This window comes from Rhinolophus hipposideros, assembly GCF_964194185.1.
Source record: "Rhinolophus hipposideros genome assembly, chromosome: 9".
Lineage (NCBI taxonomy): Eukaryota > Metazoa > Chordata > Mammalia > Chiroptera > Rhinolophidae > Rhinolophus > Rhinolophus hipposideros.
Window position 1 is genome coordinate 92,238,386 of NC_138055.1, and position 21,509 is coordinate 92,259,894.

Here is a 21,509-nt window from a genome sequence, read left to right on the forward strand (position 1 = left end):
GGAAATCCTCAGTGCTTACTACAGGGCCCGGCACCTGGCAGGTGTTCAGAAAGTATGTGTGGAGTAAGAGAGGTTCTAACTTCGTCACCTTAGGTGGTTATAGGGCACATACTTCTCTTCCTCCGAGCCTGATGGATTCTGTCTCAGCTTTCCACGGAGACTTTGTACGGAGCTGAGAGCCCAGCAGCCAGGCGGGCCTCGACCTGCTGACAGGGTAAGGGGACGTCAGCAGGCATCTACCCTGCCGGCCGGCCTAATTACTAGGGGTCAACAATCCTGGAGAAGCTTTGGAGGAGGGAATTGGGGAGCAATTAATGCCGAGAGAACTAATTATAAGGTTGGGAGGCGCAGGACATCTGACTATAATACTAAATGTAATTTATGTATCAGTGTAAACTTATTTAATAACTATTTTTACAATTTATTGAATACACTCTCTGTTCTGGAACTTCATTATCAATTGCATTACACTGTATCTGTATTTAACGTGATGCAATAAAGACTCCATAAGCTTAGGGAACTTACTTGTGTGATGATTGTGAAGCCCCTGAATAGAAAGCATAGATTTAATCGTGGCCTGCAGAACAGAACACTGCTTAAATGTATGTGCCTTTGAGCCAAAAGAGCCTTGGATTGACTTTGTCTTTGTCACCTAGCAATTGTGTGACTTGAGCAAAGTAGTTAAATAAGCTCGTATTTCATCTCCTTTAAAATGGAATTACAGCTGTTGAGAGAAGAGCTACATGAGATGGCACGAAAAGCTAAGCACTTAGCACAGTGCCGGGCTGTGAAGTCCTGGAGAAGTGTGAGCTGCACGAAGGAAGGCGGAACGTACTGAGGAAAAGTGACTAGGTGTCCTGCTGGCTTTCGGGGCCTTCCCTGGTCCGCGCTCCTGATTGCCATCCCTGCAGAATCCGACCGACGCGTGTAGCTCCACCTCCCTACTCGTATTTCTTCAAACTGGCCTTGGCCAGAACTGGTTAGTGAGGGCGCCGTTTATCACACCACACAGCCTCCGCTGTGGCGCCCTCCGACCCGCAGCAGCCGTGCCTGTTTGTTTTCTCCCGGACAGGACGTTTCTGCGGCGCGGCATGCTGGGGGTTGTAGTCCGGACCCACTCACCTGCACCAAGAGGCCCACTGAGCCGAGAAGCAGAGAACTACAACGCCCAGAGTGCTGCGCGGCGCCGGGAGCCGAGGTCCGCACGGCCGCGAGAGCAGGACAGATGTCCGCGTCCGCCGTTCCGCGCCTGCTGTGAGCCCTTCGGTTCTCGGAAAGGAACCTGGAAGGACACTCCCCGGGCTAAGGTAGCATCAGCACCCACGTGGTGGGCCAGAGAAAGCAGGCTAGACACTTCAGGGACGCGGCCGTTGTGCACATCCGCGGTGCACACCGGTGCCGCAGGTGCCCTCGGAACCCGGCGTTGGCCTTAGACACGTGGCGCCCTCCTTTGCTTCCTCCCGGACCCGCCTCGGGACGCGTTGTGGACGGGGCTGTGCGTGCGAACTCCCCCTTCTCCCGGCCGCGTCGGGATATCCTGTGGCCCCGGAGAGGCGGCCGCCCGGACAGGCCGTGAGCCCAGGCCGGCCATGAAGACCGAGCCCTCGGCGTCTGCCGCCCCCGGGGCGGCCGGGGGGCCCGCGCAGAGCAGCGGGGCGGCGGCCGTGCTTCTGCTGGAGGAGGCGGCCGACCTCCTGGTGGTGCGGCGGGACTTCCGGGCGGCGCTGCAGACGTGCGAGCGAGCCTGGCGGAGCCTGGCCGACCGGGGTGCGCCGCTGGACGGCGCTGCGGGCAGGTACGCGCGGGCCTCGCGGGCTTCGTCCCGGGGCGTCTGGGCAGGGCCCCCGGGTCGCAGGCGTGCTGCCGGTCCCGGTCGCTCACGGGCCTTACCGCCTGCTTTCCTTGTGCTTCGCCTCTGAGAGGCCAGCGGGCCCATTCTGCGGAGGACAAAGGTGAGGCGGTGAACAGCGAGCAACAAGTGGTCAAGTCGGGTGACAGCTTGGTGGGAAGCCACAGCCAGTCCTCTGCTCCCTGTTCCCGTGTGGAATGGCATGATGGGGAGGTAGAGCGTGCATTAAGTGGTAAATGCCCATCAGTTACGCAGGCTTAGGAAGCAGGTGAGGGGAGTCTTTTCCTAGGTACGCTCCGCTCCCCCAAGTCGTTCGCGTCTGATTGTGGCTGATGCATGGGAATGGGGTTCTGGTCCTGTTGAAGGATTGGATTGAAGAATTCATCTGGAGAAAACCTTGGTCCTGCATTGCCGTTTCCAGTGCTGCTAACTTCTGGAAATCGAGGGCGCCACGGCTCTGTGGGTTGTGAAGTTGCATTAGGTCAGACTTGGGGGGTGGTGGGTGGAATAGTGAAAGCTGACCCCAGAGAAGCACGCACCGGGGAGCCCTGCCGGTGTTGTTAGGGGTTGGCACGGGAGCTTGTCGCAGTAAGCACTGACGGCTGCGCTTCTGGGTGTCTGGAGGCACCTCACCGCGTGGTGCTGAAAGGCCAGTGCTGGGCTCCATGCCCACTCCTTCCCTGAGCGAGCTCTCAAGTGCAGCGCTCCGTGCATTGCACACCTGTGCTGCACGTTGTACTTGTCCCCTCCTTGTTCTTTGAAACCCGATTCCGCATGGATACAAAGACACTGGGCAACAGTTGAATTGTCTCTTGGAGCTTAATTTCTAGGCCAGTGGGAAGTTTTCTCTGTGTTGGGGCTCATGAGACCAGTTGTAATTGTGAGGCCCACTTGGACACTAACGGGGAGGATGGAAATGCTGGCTGCTGCGCCATGAGCTGGGGCAGCACAGTCCCAGAGGACAGTGTGAATGGGCCGGAGCGGGACCACTTCTAAAGCAGAACTGGTTTTTCTGCTGGCAGCTCCTTGGAGGTGAAATGCTCCCTGTGTGTTGTGGGCGTCCAGGCCCTGGCAGAAATGGATCGGTGGCAGCAAGTCCTGTCCTGGGTTCTTCAGTACTACCAGGTCCCTGAAAAGCTACCCCCCAAAGTCCTGGAGCTGTGGTAGGTCCTTGTTTCCGACTCATTGGATCACTCCCAAAATGGGGATTTTCGTGTCCTCTCATGAATCAGTGCCTGATGCCTCCTTTTTCCTTTTCCTTTTTTTTATTATGTCCCTCCAATTCATTCCCTGTTCCTTTTATCCCCCAGGCCTCAAACCAGTACTAAAGAGTAAGGAAGGAGGAATTTGGGAGTGGGTTAGAAGAAAAGAGGAAGAGACAGGACACTGGGAATAGGAGATATGAAGTGGGATGACAGAGCTGAGTGTGTCAGAGCTGAGAGAGAGGAATTCCTACTCAATGCCTGCATCCCATAGGGAAGGGCCGGAGGACACAGGGGAGGAGTTAGATGGGAGGGTATAGTGGTTTTGAGAGATGAATCGTGTGGGGCACTGACTGTTCCTTTTGGGATTGGATATGGGGCTGCAGTGTTCTTTTATACAGCAAAATGCAAGAGCCTGGAGCCGTGCTGGAAGTGGCCAGTGCCTGGCTCCAAGACGCGGACAATCAGGGCCTTCCAGAATACAGAGCCTTGGCTGCACTTCACCTGCAGCGGGTGCTGCTGCCTCTGGGCTGCTTGTCAGAGGCTGAGGAGCTGGTGGTGGGCTCTGCAGCCTTTAGCGAGGAGCAGCGGCTGGACGCACTCCAGGCCATCAGCACAGCAAGGCAGCAGCAGAAACACGAGCAACTTGGCCCTGAGGACCAGAAGCTGAACCAGGAAGGTAGGACGTTATCCTTCTGTGGCCTATCTAAAGTAGCTGTCGGCTGTCCTCTGGACCGTGGGGTCCATCATGACGTTCCTGGGAGCTTCAGAGTAATTCTTTGTATGAGTAACTCCTAAATCACAGAACAGGAAACCTGTTGAGTTGCTTAAAAAGCCCAGGCACTCTCAAGTTGGCAATGGAAGGAGAATCTTCATATGGGGAGGTGTTGCTGGATCTCAGAACCTTAACTCTTGTCTCCTGAAAGTCGCCTTCTCCTTGGGGCCCTCTCTTTAGATCTCTTGCCTCTACGATGCTTACCTGGGTGGGATGTGATTCCTCCTTTAAATACTGGCCCAAATGTAGACACAGCTGAGGTATGCTTGGGGATAGCCAAAGGATAGTAAGAAACTAACATGATACCTTGGTAACCTGACTTAATGAGATAAAAATGACTTATCTTCAGTTTGGGAGCCCCCACCCAGTCTCCAGTCTGCCTTCACACACCCGACCTCAGTGGTTGACCCCTTCCCTCTTCAAGGGCAGCCCACCTCTGCCCATTGGAGTGCAGTTTTACAAACTGGCTTTTGTAGGGATACCACTTGAAGAGCCAACACCATGCACCTGGCTGGCATCATACACCACCTGTAGGGGTGGGTGTTGATTTGTTACAAAGGGGCTTTAAAGGTTCCTCTACTCTGGACCCTTCCCCTTGTCCTTGAATCCTTTTCATCTCCTTTTCCTCGAGTGATCTTCTAGACTATACACGAATATGTACATCCAAGGGCAGAAAATCAGTTCTCTCCTAAACCAGCTCATTCCATCAGTGGGCAGTTCTATAAGAAAGTTGTTCTTTATGTTGAATTTAAGTTTTTCTCCTGGTAGTTTTAAACCTACTGATCCTTGTTTTGTCTGTTGGTGACAGAATAGACCTAATTCTTTTTTTTCCTTCTTCCCAGGAAAGCTCTTTAGCTGCTAGGAGACTGTAACCCCGTTTTCCTTTGGTTTTCTTTGTGTGCTGAAGAGCATGAACCTGCTGAGATAGGATCTTCTTTGCAAACAGGGCTTGTTGGCTTTAGGGATTACCTGTGACTAGCCACGCCCTCTGCCCCTCCCCCCCTGGGGACTGGGTGGAAGGGGTTTGATGGCAGGTTCAGGGTATCCTATCAGGACTGGGCACCTCTGTCCTTGGGTTGGTAGTCTTCATATTTGTATTCACAGTCCAAGACTTTTGAACTCTTCACTCTTAAGTACCCTTTGGTATTTCCTTTAGAACTGCTTTATGAATTACATGAGTAAACCAGTCTTGTTACCTTTGGCTCAACTCTTATAATGAAACTCAGAGGTCGGGGAAACTGGCTCTCATGACTTACCCTGCAGTTATGCTCTGTCTCCCTGAGCAGGCTCCTTCTCCCACAAGCTTCTGTCGCTACTGATGTTGCTTCGCCGACTTTGCGACTCTGCTGTGAGCCACTTCCTTTCCCTGCCCTTCAAAAAGAGCCTCCTGGCCGCTTTGATCCTCTGCCTCTTGGTGGTGAAGTTTGATCCAGGTGAGTGATGAAGCCTGCCTCCCTCCTACTCTTCCTGGGGGAGCGCAGTTGACAGGGCTGGGCTGGGGGAGCCCTCCTGGGGATGGCGGTACCTTCTATTCCATTTCTCCCCGAGTGTGTTGTACAAGGAGGAATTGCTGGACCTGAGCAATAGCCGTCCCCAGCCCACCTCGGGGAGGCTAGTCCTGGGGCCCATGAGGGAGGTCTAGGGGAGGTCTTCCTGCTGACCTTGCGTCCTTGTCATCTGCTTTAGCCAGGGTGGGGGGGTGGCGGACTCTGAAGAGAACTCAGAGTTTAAAAAAATCCTCGTCATCTCTAAAGAAATTGTTAATTTTAAACATTAAATTGTAAATGAAATATATATACTTTTTAGAAAATGTGAGAAATAGGGAAAAGTATGAAGAATTAAACAGAAATCACTTGTAAGTCTGCCATTATAATAGTTACATTTTCAGCCTTTTTTCTGTTTATAGAGATGTATGGACACAGGTGAATTTTGCATGTCATAGATATTCTTTGAAACACAGCTTTTAAGGGCTAAATAATACGCCTATTGACAGAAACTTCCATAACTGATTTCAACAAACCCACCATTGCTGAACATTTTGACTATCTCTTCCTCTGTTTTCTGCAGCGCTGTGAAACAGACCTGAGCTCCCTAAATGCTATTTGGGCACAGCCCTGGTTTTTCCTGAGAATTAATTCCTCAGACATGTTAGCACTGGGCCAGAGGATTGGAGCTCACTAGATTTTTTTGTGCTACTCTGTGTGACTTATGATCTAATCTCTATTCTTTACATGAAGTTAGACTTAGAATAGAATTATATAACTTTCAAAACAGAGGGGAAAACTGGAAACCCTTATTCCAGTCCCTTTATTTTCTTTTTCTTTCTTTTCTGGTTGAGAAGCCTGAGGACCTCTGAGAAAAATGACTAGCCCTGGATCACACAAACAATTTGTTTTTAAAACTGCCAGTTCTAGATTTAATATGTAGATCTCCATTTTCCCATTTCCTTCTCTTAATTCAGTGAGCTTTTTTATATAGCGTACAGTTATCCTTTTAACCTGTTTGCTGAGTGCTGAGCAGGAATTCCCTCTGAATAGCTCTGTTGCTTTAGGAAAGAGTTACTAGTTAGCTCTCAGGGAAGCTAAGGGTAGTTTGTATTCTTTCAGTTTGTACCCTCTGACTTTCTACTTTGTTCCGGAGACTTGATAAAAATTTAGAAAATTTTTTATGGTTCTTATAAGCCCTTTAGTCTCATAAGCCCTGGTTTCCAGAGAGAGGGAGGGGGAGGGGGAGGGGGAGGGGGAGGGGGAGGTGAATGGGGTCACGTGAGCTATCGGCAAGGCTCTGCAGACCTTCACAAGTGCCCTGACAGGTGGTCCTGAACTTCCTTGGCGGTCATGGCAAAGATGAGCCCGGGAATGGGCCTCAATTAGAACTCAGTACAAAGGATATACAGAGAGTAGTCTGTCAGTAGCTTTCTTTAAAACATAACATTTTCCTTAAGAAAGAGAAAGAAAGATTCAGTTAAAAAAATCAGTACTTCAGGGAGCATTTGAGATCTTGTTCCCTGACATATGTCATCATTTGGCTTAAACAAACTCATAAAAATTGAAAAAATATAAAGGAATTCAAATAATGAAAAACAAACCAGCTCAGCTTTAACTTCAAGGAGGTAAATTTTGCTCTCTGTTATTTCAGTATAATCAACTTAGGGTAAAAATAGGGAATACTGTCACATGGCTCCAAATTTAAAAGGTACAAAAATGAGTGTAGTGAAGAGTCTCTTCCCAAATTCATCTTCCCAGAGGCAGCCCCTGCTAGCAGGTTTTTGTGTATCCAAAAGATTAAAACATAATAAATTTGGGTCTTTTTCTCAGCAAATTTAAGATCATTGTAATCCAAGTGAAATATGTGTATTCCAGAGTATGTCCTAGAAAAAGTGAAATTGCTTATTACTGAGATGGGGAGAAGGAGCAAATAACATTAAACATCAAAATATGCTTCAGAAAATCCTGCACACTCAGACGGGAGATGGCGCTGGTGAGGGAAGGTACAGTGACGTTGGTCTCCTCTGTTCCCGGCAGCTTCTCCTTCCTCCCTGCCCTTCATCTGCAAGCTGGCTCAGGTCTTCCACTGGATCCGGGAGGCCATGTTTCCTCCCCTCCACCCGCTCCGCGCCCATGACTAAGTGGTCTGCACCATTCATCTCAGCCTCTACTTCCCGGCAGAGTAACTCGTCCATGGCAGCCAATTTCCTGCTGCTGGCTGGGCCCCTGCAGGAGTGGCGACAGCCTAATTCCTGGAAGAGCTGATCATATCACGTGAACTGTGTCTTGCTGCCTGAATGCTCTCCCCTTTGCACCCCACTTTGGCTGGTGTTGGTAGATCATGTGGGAACAAAGCCAGGCCAGAGGGAATAAGTCCTCCAGAACATTCCCTCCTCACACCCAGAGGGGTTTGGGGATGGAGAGTGCATCCATGAAACATTCCATCTTCTTGGCAAAGTAAGGGTTACTTTTTCAGGTCAGGATGTGAATGAAGCTGAAAGTTCAGAAACCCCCGATGAAGTGACCTTGATGAAGTGACCTTTCGCCTTGGACTGCCTTGAAAACCTTACCTGTGAGGATTGCCTCTAGGACCGGCCTTTAATTCGGCAGAGTGCAGTCTGAGAGGGCCTCTCCTCTCTCTTCTGCTTTTCCCTACAGATCTGGTCTAGTTGTTCACTGGTACACCATTCCCATGGTTTTGCAGTTGGACTTGAAGCTGTTTACACCAGGGCATGGCTTTCAGAACCACCCAGGTGATTCCTGAAAACTGAGGCCGCTCTGCTCTTCTCACTGGGTAAAGTGATCTTGCTTGGTGCTTGTTGGGCATCAGTTCAATTTTCCAGGTTGTCGGTGGCCAGGCTGCTGTTACGCTCAGTATCGTTGCCCTCGCTCCTCCTGCCTGCTCCTCCCCTGCCCTGCATGCAGTAGAAGTTTTGTACCATGTGTGATGGCTGTTTCACCAGGTTCTGCCAGTATTCTTGCCTCCTTGGTACACACCATTGTTGGTTCCCCCTTTCTATGTCCTGTTCTAATTCTAGTCTGTTGTTTGTATAAGGCACAAGTTTTTCTGTTTGTGTGGCCTTGAAAAGTAGGCCAGCTGCAGAGGCTGATGAGCTGAAAATGGAACTGGGTCATTGGGAGCTGTAAGGCATGTGTGGAAGGGGCTGGGCAGAGGGGAGACATGGGTTTTGAAGGCAGCAGTCTTATCCATTGTTAGGAGGAGGCATGGGCCTAGCGATTGAACACCTGAATGTTTCAGTGTTTTCTGTCACTGGCCACAAGAATCTCACAGTTTCCATGCAAGTAAGTGTGAAATACTGTGTGGTCAGGATTGCAAAAGGCTTCCAGCAGGGCCAGTCTTTCTGCACTGAAGGCCAAGCACACCACCCCTGCTGGGACCTGGGTCAGTGCTTACCCCAGGAATATGGGCGGTACCTTTAGCTTTCCGAGGTTGATTTTCTGGAGTTGCGAGTCAACGGCGTTTTTTTAGTAAAATGGGTAGAGTAAGTAAACTTTATCTGCTTGTGGAGGGGTTAAGGTCCTAGGGTGTGGTCCAGCTCTGTAGGAAACAAATCTATGCTTTTACATATGGGCTTTTAATAGAGTTAAAAACTCTGGGGAGAGGAAGGGAAGGGAGCTAAGCTCTGAGATGTCTCCTTTAGAATGATTTCTTAATGTGAAAAGCTGGTCCTGTTCACTTCCCTAGATAGAACTCTGTGAGGCTTCCCATGGACCGCGGGTGAGACCCACGTTCTCCCTCATGGATTGAAGGACTCTCGGGCACTGGTCTCGGAACACCCCCACTTCACATGGGGTCTCTTTCCCTGTGCCCGCTGCCCTCCGGTTGCCCCTTTAGTCAGCTCTCTGAACACTGCACTCCCTCTCCTGCTGTTCCCTTGCGAAGGTCCACTCCCATTTTTCCTGGTGAGCTCCTCAACCTTCCAGACTTACACAAGGGTTACCTCTGGGAGTCCTTCCCCGGGGTTCCCTGCTTCCAGCCCCGATTTGATATCCTTTCTGTGGTAGTGACCCCGTGGCCATAACGGTGTGACAATGTCCGTTGCCTCAGGAACGGTGAGCTTTTTGAAGCCGGGGCGTGAGGCTTGTGGCCGTGTTAGGACTCAGGCTTGGATCCTTGCTCGAGCGCTTGTTGATTGTGTGACTGTTGGGAAGTGATTGAACCTCTCAGCCTTAGTGTTCTCATCTGTGAGTTCTTTTCACTTTGGAGGGTAAATGAGATCCTACTTAGGAAGCGTTGGTATGTTCTCCTGTCCCAAGTGAGAGCTCTCGTGAGGGCCCAGCCCAGTGCCAGGGAGTTAGGTGTTCAGAGGTGTTTAAAGGAACAAATTCACATAACTGACGTGACAAGAGGACTGTGTGCTTTTGGTGAGTGTGTGGGGTTTGTGTTGTGAAAACCGGGAGAATAAAGAGGCCCTGGCCGTGCCAAACGCAGTTCTCGGCCTCCCCTGAGGTTCCCTCGTACTATTATGCTTGCAGGCCTCTAGGTTCTTGGTTTACGTTTGTCCTGAACTCTGCAGTGGTCTCGTGACCAGCCCGGCTACCTCCCTAGTCAGACAAGGAGCTTAGACCAAAACTGCTCCGATGACTTTGACCTTTTCTCAGGATACAGGCTGGCACTCATTTCAGTCTTCAGTTCTGGGCTCAACGAGATCAGAGGTGAAGGCAGGACTTCCTTCTCAGACTTACACCCGTGCTGTCCAGTCCGGTAGCCATTAGGCGCATGGGACTGTTGAGCACTTGAAATGTGGCCAGTCCAGATTGAGATGCTCTGTATATATGTACAATACACACTGAGTTTTGGAAACTGAGTGCTAAAAAAAGATGGAAACGCGATTTTTATATTGATTGTATGTTGAAATGATAATGATTTGGACATATTGGGTTAAATAAAATTTATTAAAATTAATTTCCCGTTTCTTTTTACTTTTCTGTGGGGCTACTAAAATGTTCAGCGTCACGCAGACAGTAGCATTGTACTTGTGTGGGACGACACTGTTCAGCACCCCTAGACACCTCAAGTTCCGAGGGAGTGGAAATCAGAGATGTAGTGTGCTGGGGTTTTGTAGGATGTCAGATCTGGAAAGAGTGTCGGTTATAGCCCCTTTCTTTATGAGTCAAGATCCGGAGAGGTGACGTGGTTTGCCCCAAGTCACGCAGCCTGAGGAAAAGCAAGGACTGCTTAGCCACGAGCCTTGTGCTCCTTTCAGGCCCCAGGATTCTGCCTCACTTATCCCAACAGACCGCTGAGGCGCTTTGTTAATACGCAGATGCAGCTAGGACAAGTAGCCAGCTGGGGCTGGGTGGTTATTGTCGGGGCTCTGAGAACACGGCACACAGGGGTTGCAAATGCTGATGAGCTGGGAGTGGGTAATACTCCTCCGTCCTTGGTCACATGGGAGGCTGGGAGGCTGGCGAGGGGGGGAAGAGAACTTGGTCCACTGCAGGCCATCATGGCTGGAGGTGAGTGGGCAGCAGAGCAGACAGTGCTGGAGGAGCTCGTACGGTTCTGCTTCTAGAAAGGCCTTAGAAGAGCCTGGGAGTATTTCATAGCTTTGTGCAGGGGATGCCCATTCTTTGGCATGTATATGTTTTCCCATGTGTGTCTGTAGACTGTTTAAAAAACATTCAAGTTTTATTTACATGGTACATAATTAAAAAGTTATAAAAGGGTATTCATGGGAAAGAGTTTTTTTCTCCCATTCCACGTCAGCCAGTCTCCTACTCTGAGGGCAGCACTGTTGTTAGTGTGTTTACTCCTCTGGAGCTAATCTGACATGATTAACGATCATTTCTCTTAACAAATGATCAGATATTGTACACGTTATGCACACTCTGTCTCACTTGCTAAAGAATGAATCCTGGGTGTTTGTTCAGCTCATGGTGGTGCCCCACTGTGTGATTAGGTCTGTGTATGAGCCAGAACCTTTCCTTTTTCACACACTGAAACTTCTCCACTATCTTCAAAGCTTAGAAGCACAGCAACCCCTAGTTTAAGATAACAGGTAATGGTCATGCCTCTCTCCTGGTACTTCCTAGCGAACAGAACAGTCTGTTCAGCCTGCCTCTTAACTAGCACAGCCGCCATGGGAAGATAAGAGCAAGCCTTTTGCACTCTGTACATCCAGTTTTTTCTAAATCTGGAATGGCACTCAGGCAGCCTCTGCCAGCCGGTGGAGTCAGCCAGAGGAGATGGTAGAGAGAAAGGCCTGATGTGAACTGCAAACAGGCCCCCTATCCACTACTTCACCCTCTTTCCCCCTTTCCAGTAGAAGAGCCTCCAGGCCAATGGGCGTCTATCCCTGCACCCCCAGGTGGGGCCTGTTGTGATTCTGCTGATGTGACTGGCTTCCTTAAGTCTGCGCCCTGCAGGCTGGCCAAGGCCGCCCTCACCTCCCTGCCAAAGCACCTCTGTGTTTGTGAGGAAAAGGTAGGGCCCTTTTGCTTCTCGTCTTCTGGAGACCTTAATGACTTGGGCTTGGAAGAAGTTAAAGTGAAGGTGACGGGCGCAGCGCCCTGGCAGCCTGGCGGGTCCCTGTGTGTTCCACTCCTCCAGCGGTGGGGAAGGGCCACACTTTGTTGGGCAACCTCTAGGCCTCTGATAAAACGACAGTTATTTTTCTTGGCTTAAAGCAATGCATATATATTTTTAAAAATATTAAAAGTTGCATAAAAGCAAATAGGAGACTTGTGATCCCACCACTCAGAGATAACCACTGTTAATATTGGTTGATTTTTTTTCAGGTTTTTTTTGTTGTTGTTATTAAACATCCAACCCACTTGGTAGCCCAGGTGCTTGAGAACCTGTGAAGAAATAGTAGTTTGCAGGCAGACAGGTTTGTATGTGAGAGGAACTAAACGGCTCCACTAGAAGTCCTCTATTGAGAGAGTGGGAACGACCCAGGAAAGGCCAGTGGGGGAGGGGATAGTGCAGCGAGCTGTTCTTTCTCTGCTGGCTGAAGAGCTTGAGGTGTAAGTGACACTGGAGTGCCCACCAGTGCCCACTTTTACCATCAGGCCAGACCCGAATGGGGGAGCTTTATGCCCCACTTCTAATTTTAGCACTGATCCAAGCTCATATTTCACACTCTTTCCCAGCTCCTAGTTTTCAAGAGCCTCTGTGAAACTTTTAACATACCCTTGTCACTTTCTGTACCATCTGAGGTGGGGACTGACAAGCCTAAGATAATATTTGGAGACCTGGTTGAAAAACAAAAGGATTTTTGCAGAAGTATGTCAGTATAGAAAGGCACTTTTAACAGTAATGTCTGGTGAGGCTGTGGAGAAAAGGGAATGCTTGTACACTGTTGGTGGGATTCTACACTGGTACTGCTGCTACGGGAAATAGTGGGGAGGTTCCCCCAAACAGTAAATAGAACTGTCCTACAATCCAGCAATCCCACTTCCAAAGAAAACAAAAACACTAATTCGGAAAGAGATATGTACCCCTATGGTCAGTGCAGCATTAGCAATAGTGAAGATATGGAAGCCACCTAGATGTCCATCAATAGATAAAGAACATGTGGTATATAGTGGAATATTTTCAGCCATAAAAAAAAAGAAAAAGAAAGCTTGCTATTTGCGACAACATGGATGGACCTAGAGGGTATTATGCTAAGTGAAATAAGTCAGACTTAGAAAGACAAATACCATATGATTTCACTTATATGTGGAATCTACAGAAAACAAAAGAAATGAATAAATTAACAAAACAGAAACAGACTCATAGATATAGAAAACAAGCTGACAGTTACCAAAGGGAAGGGGAGTGGGTGACAGGAATTAAAAAAACCACTATTTCAAGTATGTACTTTCCTATATATAATTTATTATATAAAGCCATTAAAATGCAATCAAATTAGATAAAGCTTTGGTGCCATTAATCATGAAAATGAAAAAAATATGACTGAAAATGGGAACATGTGTAGACAGATAATAGCCTAGATAACAAAGACAATATAAACAACTACTTGATTTGGAGCTGATGGTCCTGGAAAAACACACTTAATAAAAAACAAAGTTAAAAGGACAACATAAGAACACTATGAACAATTTTATTACTAATAAGGTCTAAGAATGATTACTTTCTTCCCTGTAATCTTGTTTAGGACACTACCTAAGGAAAAAAAACCCACCACAATAATATCAACATTATTTATATGGAGAAGTTCCTTAGGCAGAAAACCAAATTATATGGTCCTTAGAAGGTAACCAATGGGTTCTCACCCTCAGAGATATTATTAAGTTCTAGAAAAAAGTGTTCATTCTTTTGGGTAAAAGGCTTGTTTTCCAAGTGTAGTAGAGTTTCGGCTCTGCTGTCTCTAACCTCTCTGACTCCTCTGTCTCTTGTGCGGGTTCTCTCTCTCTCTCTCTCTCTCTCTCTCTCTCTCTCTCTCTCTCTCTCTCTCTCTCTCTCTCTCTCTCTCAGTGGGAGTGAGTGTACTTTCAAGGATCTACACACAGCTCTTCTCTTTCTGCGCACTCACTCGGTGAGTTTTTCTCCTCGTGTGGATTCAACTGTCACCTTTAACTGAATGACCCCCAGTTTACAACTCCATCTCCAGCCTCTCAGCGTTTGTCTAATTGTATCTCCAGCTGCGGAGAAAACCTGGCTACACGTTCCTCCCTGCTCTTCCTCACGTCCCGCATCTAGACTCCTGGCCTTGTTCCTGTTGCTGATAGCTTCACCCCACACACACTCAGGCTCTGCGTTCTCCTGGACGTCTTCTGTCCACGGCTTGCTTATCCTCAGATTGCAACTCACTACTCAGCCAATGTGTCCTATGAAGTCTTTGTTGCCACTCTTACTGTCATAATGATGTTTCTGTTTTCAGCCAGCTTCTTGCACTTAATAGCCAAACCATTCACTTCACTTTGTCCATAGATACTTGTTTGTTCTTTAACTGTTTTAAGGAGTCCTATCTCGTTCTTTCTCCAACTGGATGAAAGCCTTTTGTGTGGGGCAGGGGCCACGTCTTCTAATACTAGTAATAATAACTAACATTTGTAAGGTACTTACTGTGTGTCAGGTACCATTCTAAGCACTTTCCATGTATTCATAATAGACTCTTATAGCAAGCCAGCAAGGTAGGTGTTATTATGTCTATTTTAGAGAAGACAGAATAGACACAGGGGTAGGTGACTTTCCCAGTCGTCCCCCAGCTATTATGTGGCAGAGCTGGGGTCTAAACCCAGGCAGATGATCAGTGACCATGTTCTTCCATCCCCTACAATACCTAGAATGAGGCCAAGCACGTAAGAGGCCATGTAATGAAGGTTTGTTGTGCGCACTTGAATTTGTCCTTGGGAATTAGAAGAAGGAAGAAATAGAAGCCGCAAAAGTCAGTGAGCATCAAGGTGAGCAGGAGGTGGGGTGCAGTGCTGGGCCCTTTTCAGCAGTGTCATTGCTCAGCTCGCTGCCAAGGGGAAGAGCAGGGGGTGCGCTTCTCAAATGCACTGCGGTGACAAACACAGCCAGGCTGGCGTCCTACGTGTAGATATAAATACAAGCTGGCTGCTCCATCAGATGACTCCCACGGAACAGCCAGTCTCCTGGCTACCCGCCCCCTCGGCCAGATCCCAAGGAAGGGCTGCTTTCTGTAAAAGGAAGCCTCTGTGTTTGTGATCCCCTCCAAAGGGTTGTCTCCGAGCTTTTCTCACCCTTTCTGTTACCAAGCTGGAGAGCTGGTAAAATTTGCCTGTTATCCTACAAGAGTCAGCCTAGCTAGTCCAAGTCTCCCTGAGCATTTGGGCTCTGACAGTGGATGGCAGCCCCCTCCCAGCTGATGCCCATTGCTCTGGAACATTCTGAGCATCTTAGTACTAATTACTGTTCTGTGCTGTTCGTGGATTTCATGGTCTCCTAGGTGACAATTAGCTGTTTCAGAGGAGTTAAAGACAATAGCTAAAGGACATACCCTGTTAATCCTCCCAGGAAACATGAAGCTTTATAAGGCTTTGTTTGAGAAACAAGGTCTAAACCCAATGGAGTAATTTTACAGTGTATGTGAGAGTGTAGACCCTGGGACCATAATGCCTGACTTTATATCTTGGCTCCCAGCTTTGACCTTGGGCAAATTATCTTTCCTATACCTTAGTTTCTTTATCTGTAATATGAGGATAATGATTGTCTTACTTCATAGGTTTGTTGTCAGGCTCAAATGGTGCAAACATGTGCACACACTTAACGAGTGCCTGGCAGTGAGCAGGTCAGTTAGCATTTTTTGTTGCTGTTGCTTAAGTGTGAGCTGTGGGAAGGAAGAGTCAGGAGTGTCACATATTCCTGCAGAGAAGGGAGTCTTCTTGATTCCTGGTTCTCAGCACAGGAACTAGGCCTTGCAGACAACTTCAATTACTAAGCATTACACCTTTCTTATGTTTATTTAAGAGCACGTTTAATTTTCTGAGTATGCAGTACACTCATAGTTTTTAAAAAAGCATGAATAGTCCTAGTGTAAAAAGAGCCTCTCATTACTGTCCTCCCTTCCCCCAGAGAGAGTCACTGTTGTTCATTTCTTATTTCTTCTTCTAGATCTACAAATAGAGGTCTTATTCTTTTTTTTACACAGTTGTAATATATCAAACACCCTGTTTTATTCCTTGCTTTTTTATTTTTAAAAGAAGCATAATTTTGAGGAAGATAAAGGAAAACATGTTACTATAATGTGGACTTTCAGAAATAGGACTGGGTTGGCTTGGGTTCTAGCTCTATTACTAAATTGCTCTATAACTTTGTGAAAATCACTCATGGAATGGGATATTGAAAACAACTACATAATAATTACTATTATAAAATAGGATGATTAAGTCTTTTTATTAAAATTGGTTTGAAATAGATGCATGAAGTAGAAAGGTTAAATAGATATTGGATTTCCATATAGGCAACTTCAAATTAACACTTTCTCTGGGCTGTTTAAAATAATAAGGGACTAGGCTAAAAAATAACATGCTGTCTGCCTTACCTTTACTTAGGGCTTGTGGGAAGAGCAGGGTGGGGGGCTGGTAAGTGGGGAGGTAATAGCATTTGTTAGAGAGAGTTTTGTTTGGCTAGAGACAGAGGCTGGGGATACATGGACCAAGAGGGCTGACTGCTCTGAAAGACAGGCAGGCGTCCATGACGAGGGACACAAGGACAGGAGGGTAAGTTTTTGGTGGGTACTCAAATTTTAAAAATGAATTCGTGAGACAATATTGCTGGGGTCAAAAGCCAAAATATCAAACTGACCAGGGTAAGAAGTAGCTGGGATCCTAGCCAGCTCTGCTGCCACATGGATAGCTGGATTTTATTTTCAGGTTCATTTAACAGTCCACGTTACTTATTATACAGAGGGTGCCCTAAAATTGTATATACAATTTAAGAAAGGATAAAAACTATGAATATTGTAATGCTCAATATATACCGAATACAAGTCATGTCTAACTACTGCAGTTACAAGAGGTGTTCAAAGTGGTTCCCATCAGCGTCCAGACATGTCTGATTGCGGTGAACCCTGTTCGGTAGACTTCTGTGGCGAGCGTGTAAACTGTTCCCACCCCACAGCAGAAGCAGCAGGACTTGTTGCTGTGCGAGGCCTCTGGGATCTTCCCTTGTACACGTCACACACAGTGCTATGCGTCTCAGACTTATCACAAATGTGTGCAGTTGTTGGGTGTGTTGGAGGTTCTGTTGTATACTCACGCCTCCATTGTCGTACTTCCACAATGTTCATCGAATTTCAAATACCACCTCAAACTGGTCTTACGCTCTTTGAGCGATAACCATGCTTCTGCCATTTTCTTTGTACTGCCTGTCACATGGTGACGCTAGCATTCATTTGATTAACGCCATCTTTTGAGCAAATGTTATACACATTGCTACCGTAATTCAACTTCGAAAAGTAATACATATATAACATCTCTTAAAGTGTGTATACATTTTTTTGGTACTCTTGGTATTTGTAAAACAGGAAATGCTTTCAGTCAACCTTACTAAAAAAATACCCCATGAAAATAAGATCACCTACATCTTCTCTTCGATATACATTCATATTTGTTTATTATAAGCACATGCCTTCTACATTGAGTTCTGTAGTTTATTTTTTTCATTTAATATTATCATCCATTCTGTTTCCAACATTGTCTATTTCCTTACATTATGTATTTGTTTTCTAGGACTGCTGTAACGAATGACCACAAACTGCGTGGCTTAAACAACAGAAATTTATTCTCTCACAGCTCTGGAAGCCAGAAGTCCAAGATCAAGGCGTCTCTCTCTGAAAGCTCTGGGGGAGAATCCTTCCTTGCATGCTCCAGCTTCTGGTGGCTCTAGGTGGTCCTTGGCTTGCAGCAGCATAATTCCAATCTCTGCCTCCACCTTTACTTGGCCTTTTCTGTGTCTTCTTTTTTTGTCTCTTATTAAGGTCTTTGTTTTAGGACCCACCCTAATCCAGGATGATCTCATCTTGAGACTCTTAAATATATCTGCAAAGACTCTTATTCCAAATAAGGTGACAGGGTTAGGTTCTGAAAGGACATATTTTTGGGGGGCCACAATTCAGCCCATTTATTAATATCTATGCAATATTCCTTCCTCTCAGTACGTTATTCGATTCACTCTTCCAACTTTTTGCTAATATTAATAACAGCTCTAAACAGATCACGTGAAAATTCTGTGAAAGTGTACTATTATTTTCCTTGTGGGTTATTTTCTTCGGATAGTTTTCCGAAGTGGATTTACAGCATCAATAGTTTTCTAGCTCTTTGAACGTCCTGCCATGGTGTGGTCCAGAAAGACTGGATCACTTTGCTATACCCATAGCAATATGTGAAATAACTGAAAGAGTGGGGGAGGGAGAGAATATGAATGAATTCAGCCAGTTGTTTCAGTGTCTGATGGGAGGGAAATATACAAGTGAAGAATTAATTACCTGCCGAATACCAAGGCATCAGAGAGAGAAGATAGAGACCCGACTGCCTTATCTTTCCTGTGGTGCCACTTTATCCCACTCAGATCTTTTGGTGAATTTTTAGGGCCTGGCAGCTGAAGAAGGCGGTTACCTGATCTGTAACGGAGCCTTAGAGGCAGTGAGGGTGGGGGCTTCAGTGCTGGCTTCTGATCTGCTTGAGCCAATCTGTGAAGGAGATGTGTTTTTTCTTTGTTCCCAACCTCAGTGCTCTTTGCACTTTGCTAATCTGTCTTTGCCTCCCAGCTGTAAGTGCCCACTGCTTCACATTCTCAGTGCGTCATCCTTCTGAGTTCTGTGTGACTGATGTTAGCCTAGGGCTGTCCCCTCCCAAGGGAGGTGAGTTTCACAGACATCAGAAGCCGAAGCTATGCAGACAATGCTCTGAAAGGTGCCACTTCTGACATCAACCAGTTGGGAGGAGTGGGAGCAGGTGAAGGATCAGGGCCAGTGGGAGAATTCTGCCTCCTCCAATGTACAACAGAACAACCCAGACCCTCCATGTTGGTTTTGGAAGCAGACTTGCCTGGGAGAAGGGCCAGATGCATTTTGTGGCTCCAGCTTTGTCCTGAGATTCACCTTTCCTGTGGTGGCTTCTTGATGATAACAATTGCCACAAGCATGCAGACCTCCAAAGGGATTCACTTCATCTGTGATTACTGTGGCCAAACATGCCCACCCTTCTCTTCTCTTAGTGCCCTGCAGCATATGAGTAACAGGCTGGAATAGGAATATTTAAACGCCAGTGTCCTCAAGCCTGGGTAGTAACCAAAGTTCAATGAACATGGCGCGTACCTACACTGAGATAACTGGACTATAAAACAGAGTTTGCCCTCTGCCATTCACAAGCTCACCCAGTGGTATGGGTGCCTGGAATTTAACAGGTCATTCTGTATCTCTTCCTCTGGGCCCCCCATCGCCCTCCACATGGCAAACTCCATCTTTAACATCACACCCTGGAGCACCAACCTAGATATTTGGACCCTCATAGTCCAAGCTAAGGGAATGAGAAGACTTGCCCTTTCAGTTCCAGTTCACAGGTAATGAATAAACCTTGGAGCTCAGCCTCTGTGTCAGAGTCCTTGACTGCCAACCTCGGCTTTATCTCTTACCAGTCATGTGATCAAGAGTAAGCTAATGTTTCTACTCAGATTCTTCATCTGTAAAATAGGGATAATAAACATTTTAATTTCAGAGGTTTGTTATGAGGAGTAAAAGAGATAAGACAGTATCAGTGTTTGGCACATAGAAAGTGCTCAGTGTTCAGGAAATAGTGTATAAATAATAAGTGTGTAAATATCATGAAGACAACTCTTCTCCTGGGCAATTGATAGAAATTATTTTACGTCCTACTCAAATGGCTCAACTTTTTAGGCTGCCACTGTGATTGTTATATTTGAGCATGTGAACCCACAGCCCAAAAATCCATGCAAGAAGAAATACACTTACACTTAGCAAGTGGAATGTGGTCGAGGTGAAGTCATTTCTTTACAATACCTAAATCATACTCCATGGGAGGTTGCTTTCTCATGAAGACCCTGAGTTTGACTTCAGTTTCTCCACCTGCAAAAATGGGACTGTATTAGCGTTCTCCAGAGAAATATGATATATATTTATATATATCGTTTCAGTGTCTGACCGGAGGGAAATATACAAGTGAAGAAGTAACTATATATAGAATACCAAGGTCAGAGAGAGAGAATAACGACCAGACTGCCTTATCTTTCCTGTGGCGCCACTTTATCCCACACAGACCTTTTGGTGATATATATTTAATATATATTTAACGTAAATATAATAAGTAATTATTTATCAGAAGGAATTGACTCATGATTTTGGAGGCTGAGGAGTCCTGAGATCTGGACTCAGCAAGCTGGAGATCCAGGAGAGCTGATGGTGTTAAGTTCCAGTCCACGGTCAGGAGAAGACCTATTCCAGATCAACAGTCAGGTGGCCCTTCTCTCTCACTCAACCTTTTCTGTTCTATTTAAGTCTTAAATTGATTGGATGAAGCCCGCTCACATTGGGGAGGGTAATCTGCTTTACCTAGTCTATTGATTCAAATTTTAAAATCATCCAGAAACTCCATCACAAGACACACCCAGAATAATGTTTGACCAAATGCCTGGGCACCCCATCACCCAGTAAAGTTGACACATAAAATTAACCATTAGAGGGACTAAAAAAGTATGTCTTCTTTTGTAGGGATGTTCAAACGCACACACTCACACATCTCTAGAATCCAACGCAGAAAGTGATAAATGTGATGGAAGAAGTAATTAAATATGCTACAGGAGTTTGGAAGAATGATAAATATACAATTAATAATAGTATACTTTATGGATCATTTATCATGTCGAGTTAATCAAGGTTCTCAATTTTCAGGGTCTTAACATTATAAGACAGATATGCAACTCATGATTTACTAAGTATTATACCCTGTTTCCCGGAAAATAAAACCAGCTGGGACAATCAGCTCTAATGCGTCTTTTGGAGCAAAAATTAATGTAATACCGGGTCTTATGTTAACTCTTGCTCCAAAAGATGCATTAGAGCTGATTGTCTGGATAGATCTTATTTTGGGGGGAACATGGTACATATCAATGGGTAAAGCATTGTGTTTGGTACTCTCTCAGATACAAAGATGATTAAGATGTGTTGTCTCTTCTTCTAGAAGCTCATAATATAAATAGAAAAATATACAAGTGGGTGGTCAGCAGGACAAATTGCTACAAAAATAAATTGAAAATGTTTTTTCTCATTCTCTACTGGCCAGAGATAAGCACCTCTCCCGAATGGCAGGGAGGGTAAGCCTGTACCTGTGCTTGGGGACTTGGAGAGTCCCCATGTTTGGTCAGAGCAGCTCTGTGTGGCAGTATTTTGCAGAAAAGCCATGAATTTGCCTGGAGTGACTTGGTGGGTGGCGGTCAGGTGCCTGAGGAAAGTGGGAGAGAAGACAGAAGCTGAGTCACCAGTTTCAGCCCCCGTTGGCCTCTGGTGGGGAATTTTGCAGTGAGGCCAAGGACTGATAATCACCAGCCCACCACCAAACTGGGGGGAGGAGAGGGAAAGGGGAGTAGGTTTAATACAGTGGGCAGAATCTCAAGTGTGAAGAGAGGGGCTTTTAACCAGGCTGGACCCAGTCCCACCCACCTCTCTCAAACTAGAGGGAGAGTAGGGGAAATCCCTTGCCCTTCAGCGTCATTTGTGGCCATCGGAGGAGGTCCTATTACTGGG

The 21,509-nt window shown here is 46.6% G+C and overlaps 1 protein-coding gene across 3 annotated transcripts; it reads left to right on the forward strand.

Moving 5' to 3' along the window:
• Positions 1-978: 978 nt before the first annotated feature.
• PEX26 (peroxisomal biogenesis factor 26) lies at positions 979-10,240 on the forward strand. 3 transcript variants are annotated; one of them, XM_081060115.1, is made up of 5 exons: positions 979-1,795; positions 2,872-3,012; positions 3,438-3,730; positions 5,113-5,259; positions 7,351-10,240. In XM_081060115.1, exons 1-5 carry the CDS (start codon positions 1,590-1,592, stop codon positions 7,452-7,454), a joined length of 891 nt encoding a protein of 296 aa, XP_080916241.1. In that variant the 5' UTR covers positions 979-1,589; the 3' UTR covers positions 7,455-10,240. The 3 variants fall into 3 exon arrangements, with proteins under 3 accessions (XP_080916241.1, XP_080916242.1, XP_080916243.1); XM_081060116.1 differs by having other exon boundaries at positions 1,189-1,795; positions 3,453-3,730; XM_081060117.1 differs by having other exon boundaries at positions 1,335-1,795; positions 7,972-10,240.
• The last annotated feature ends 11,269 nt before the right edge of the window (positions 10,241-21,509 follow it).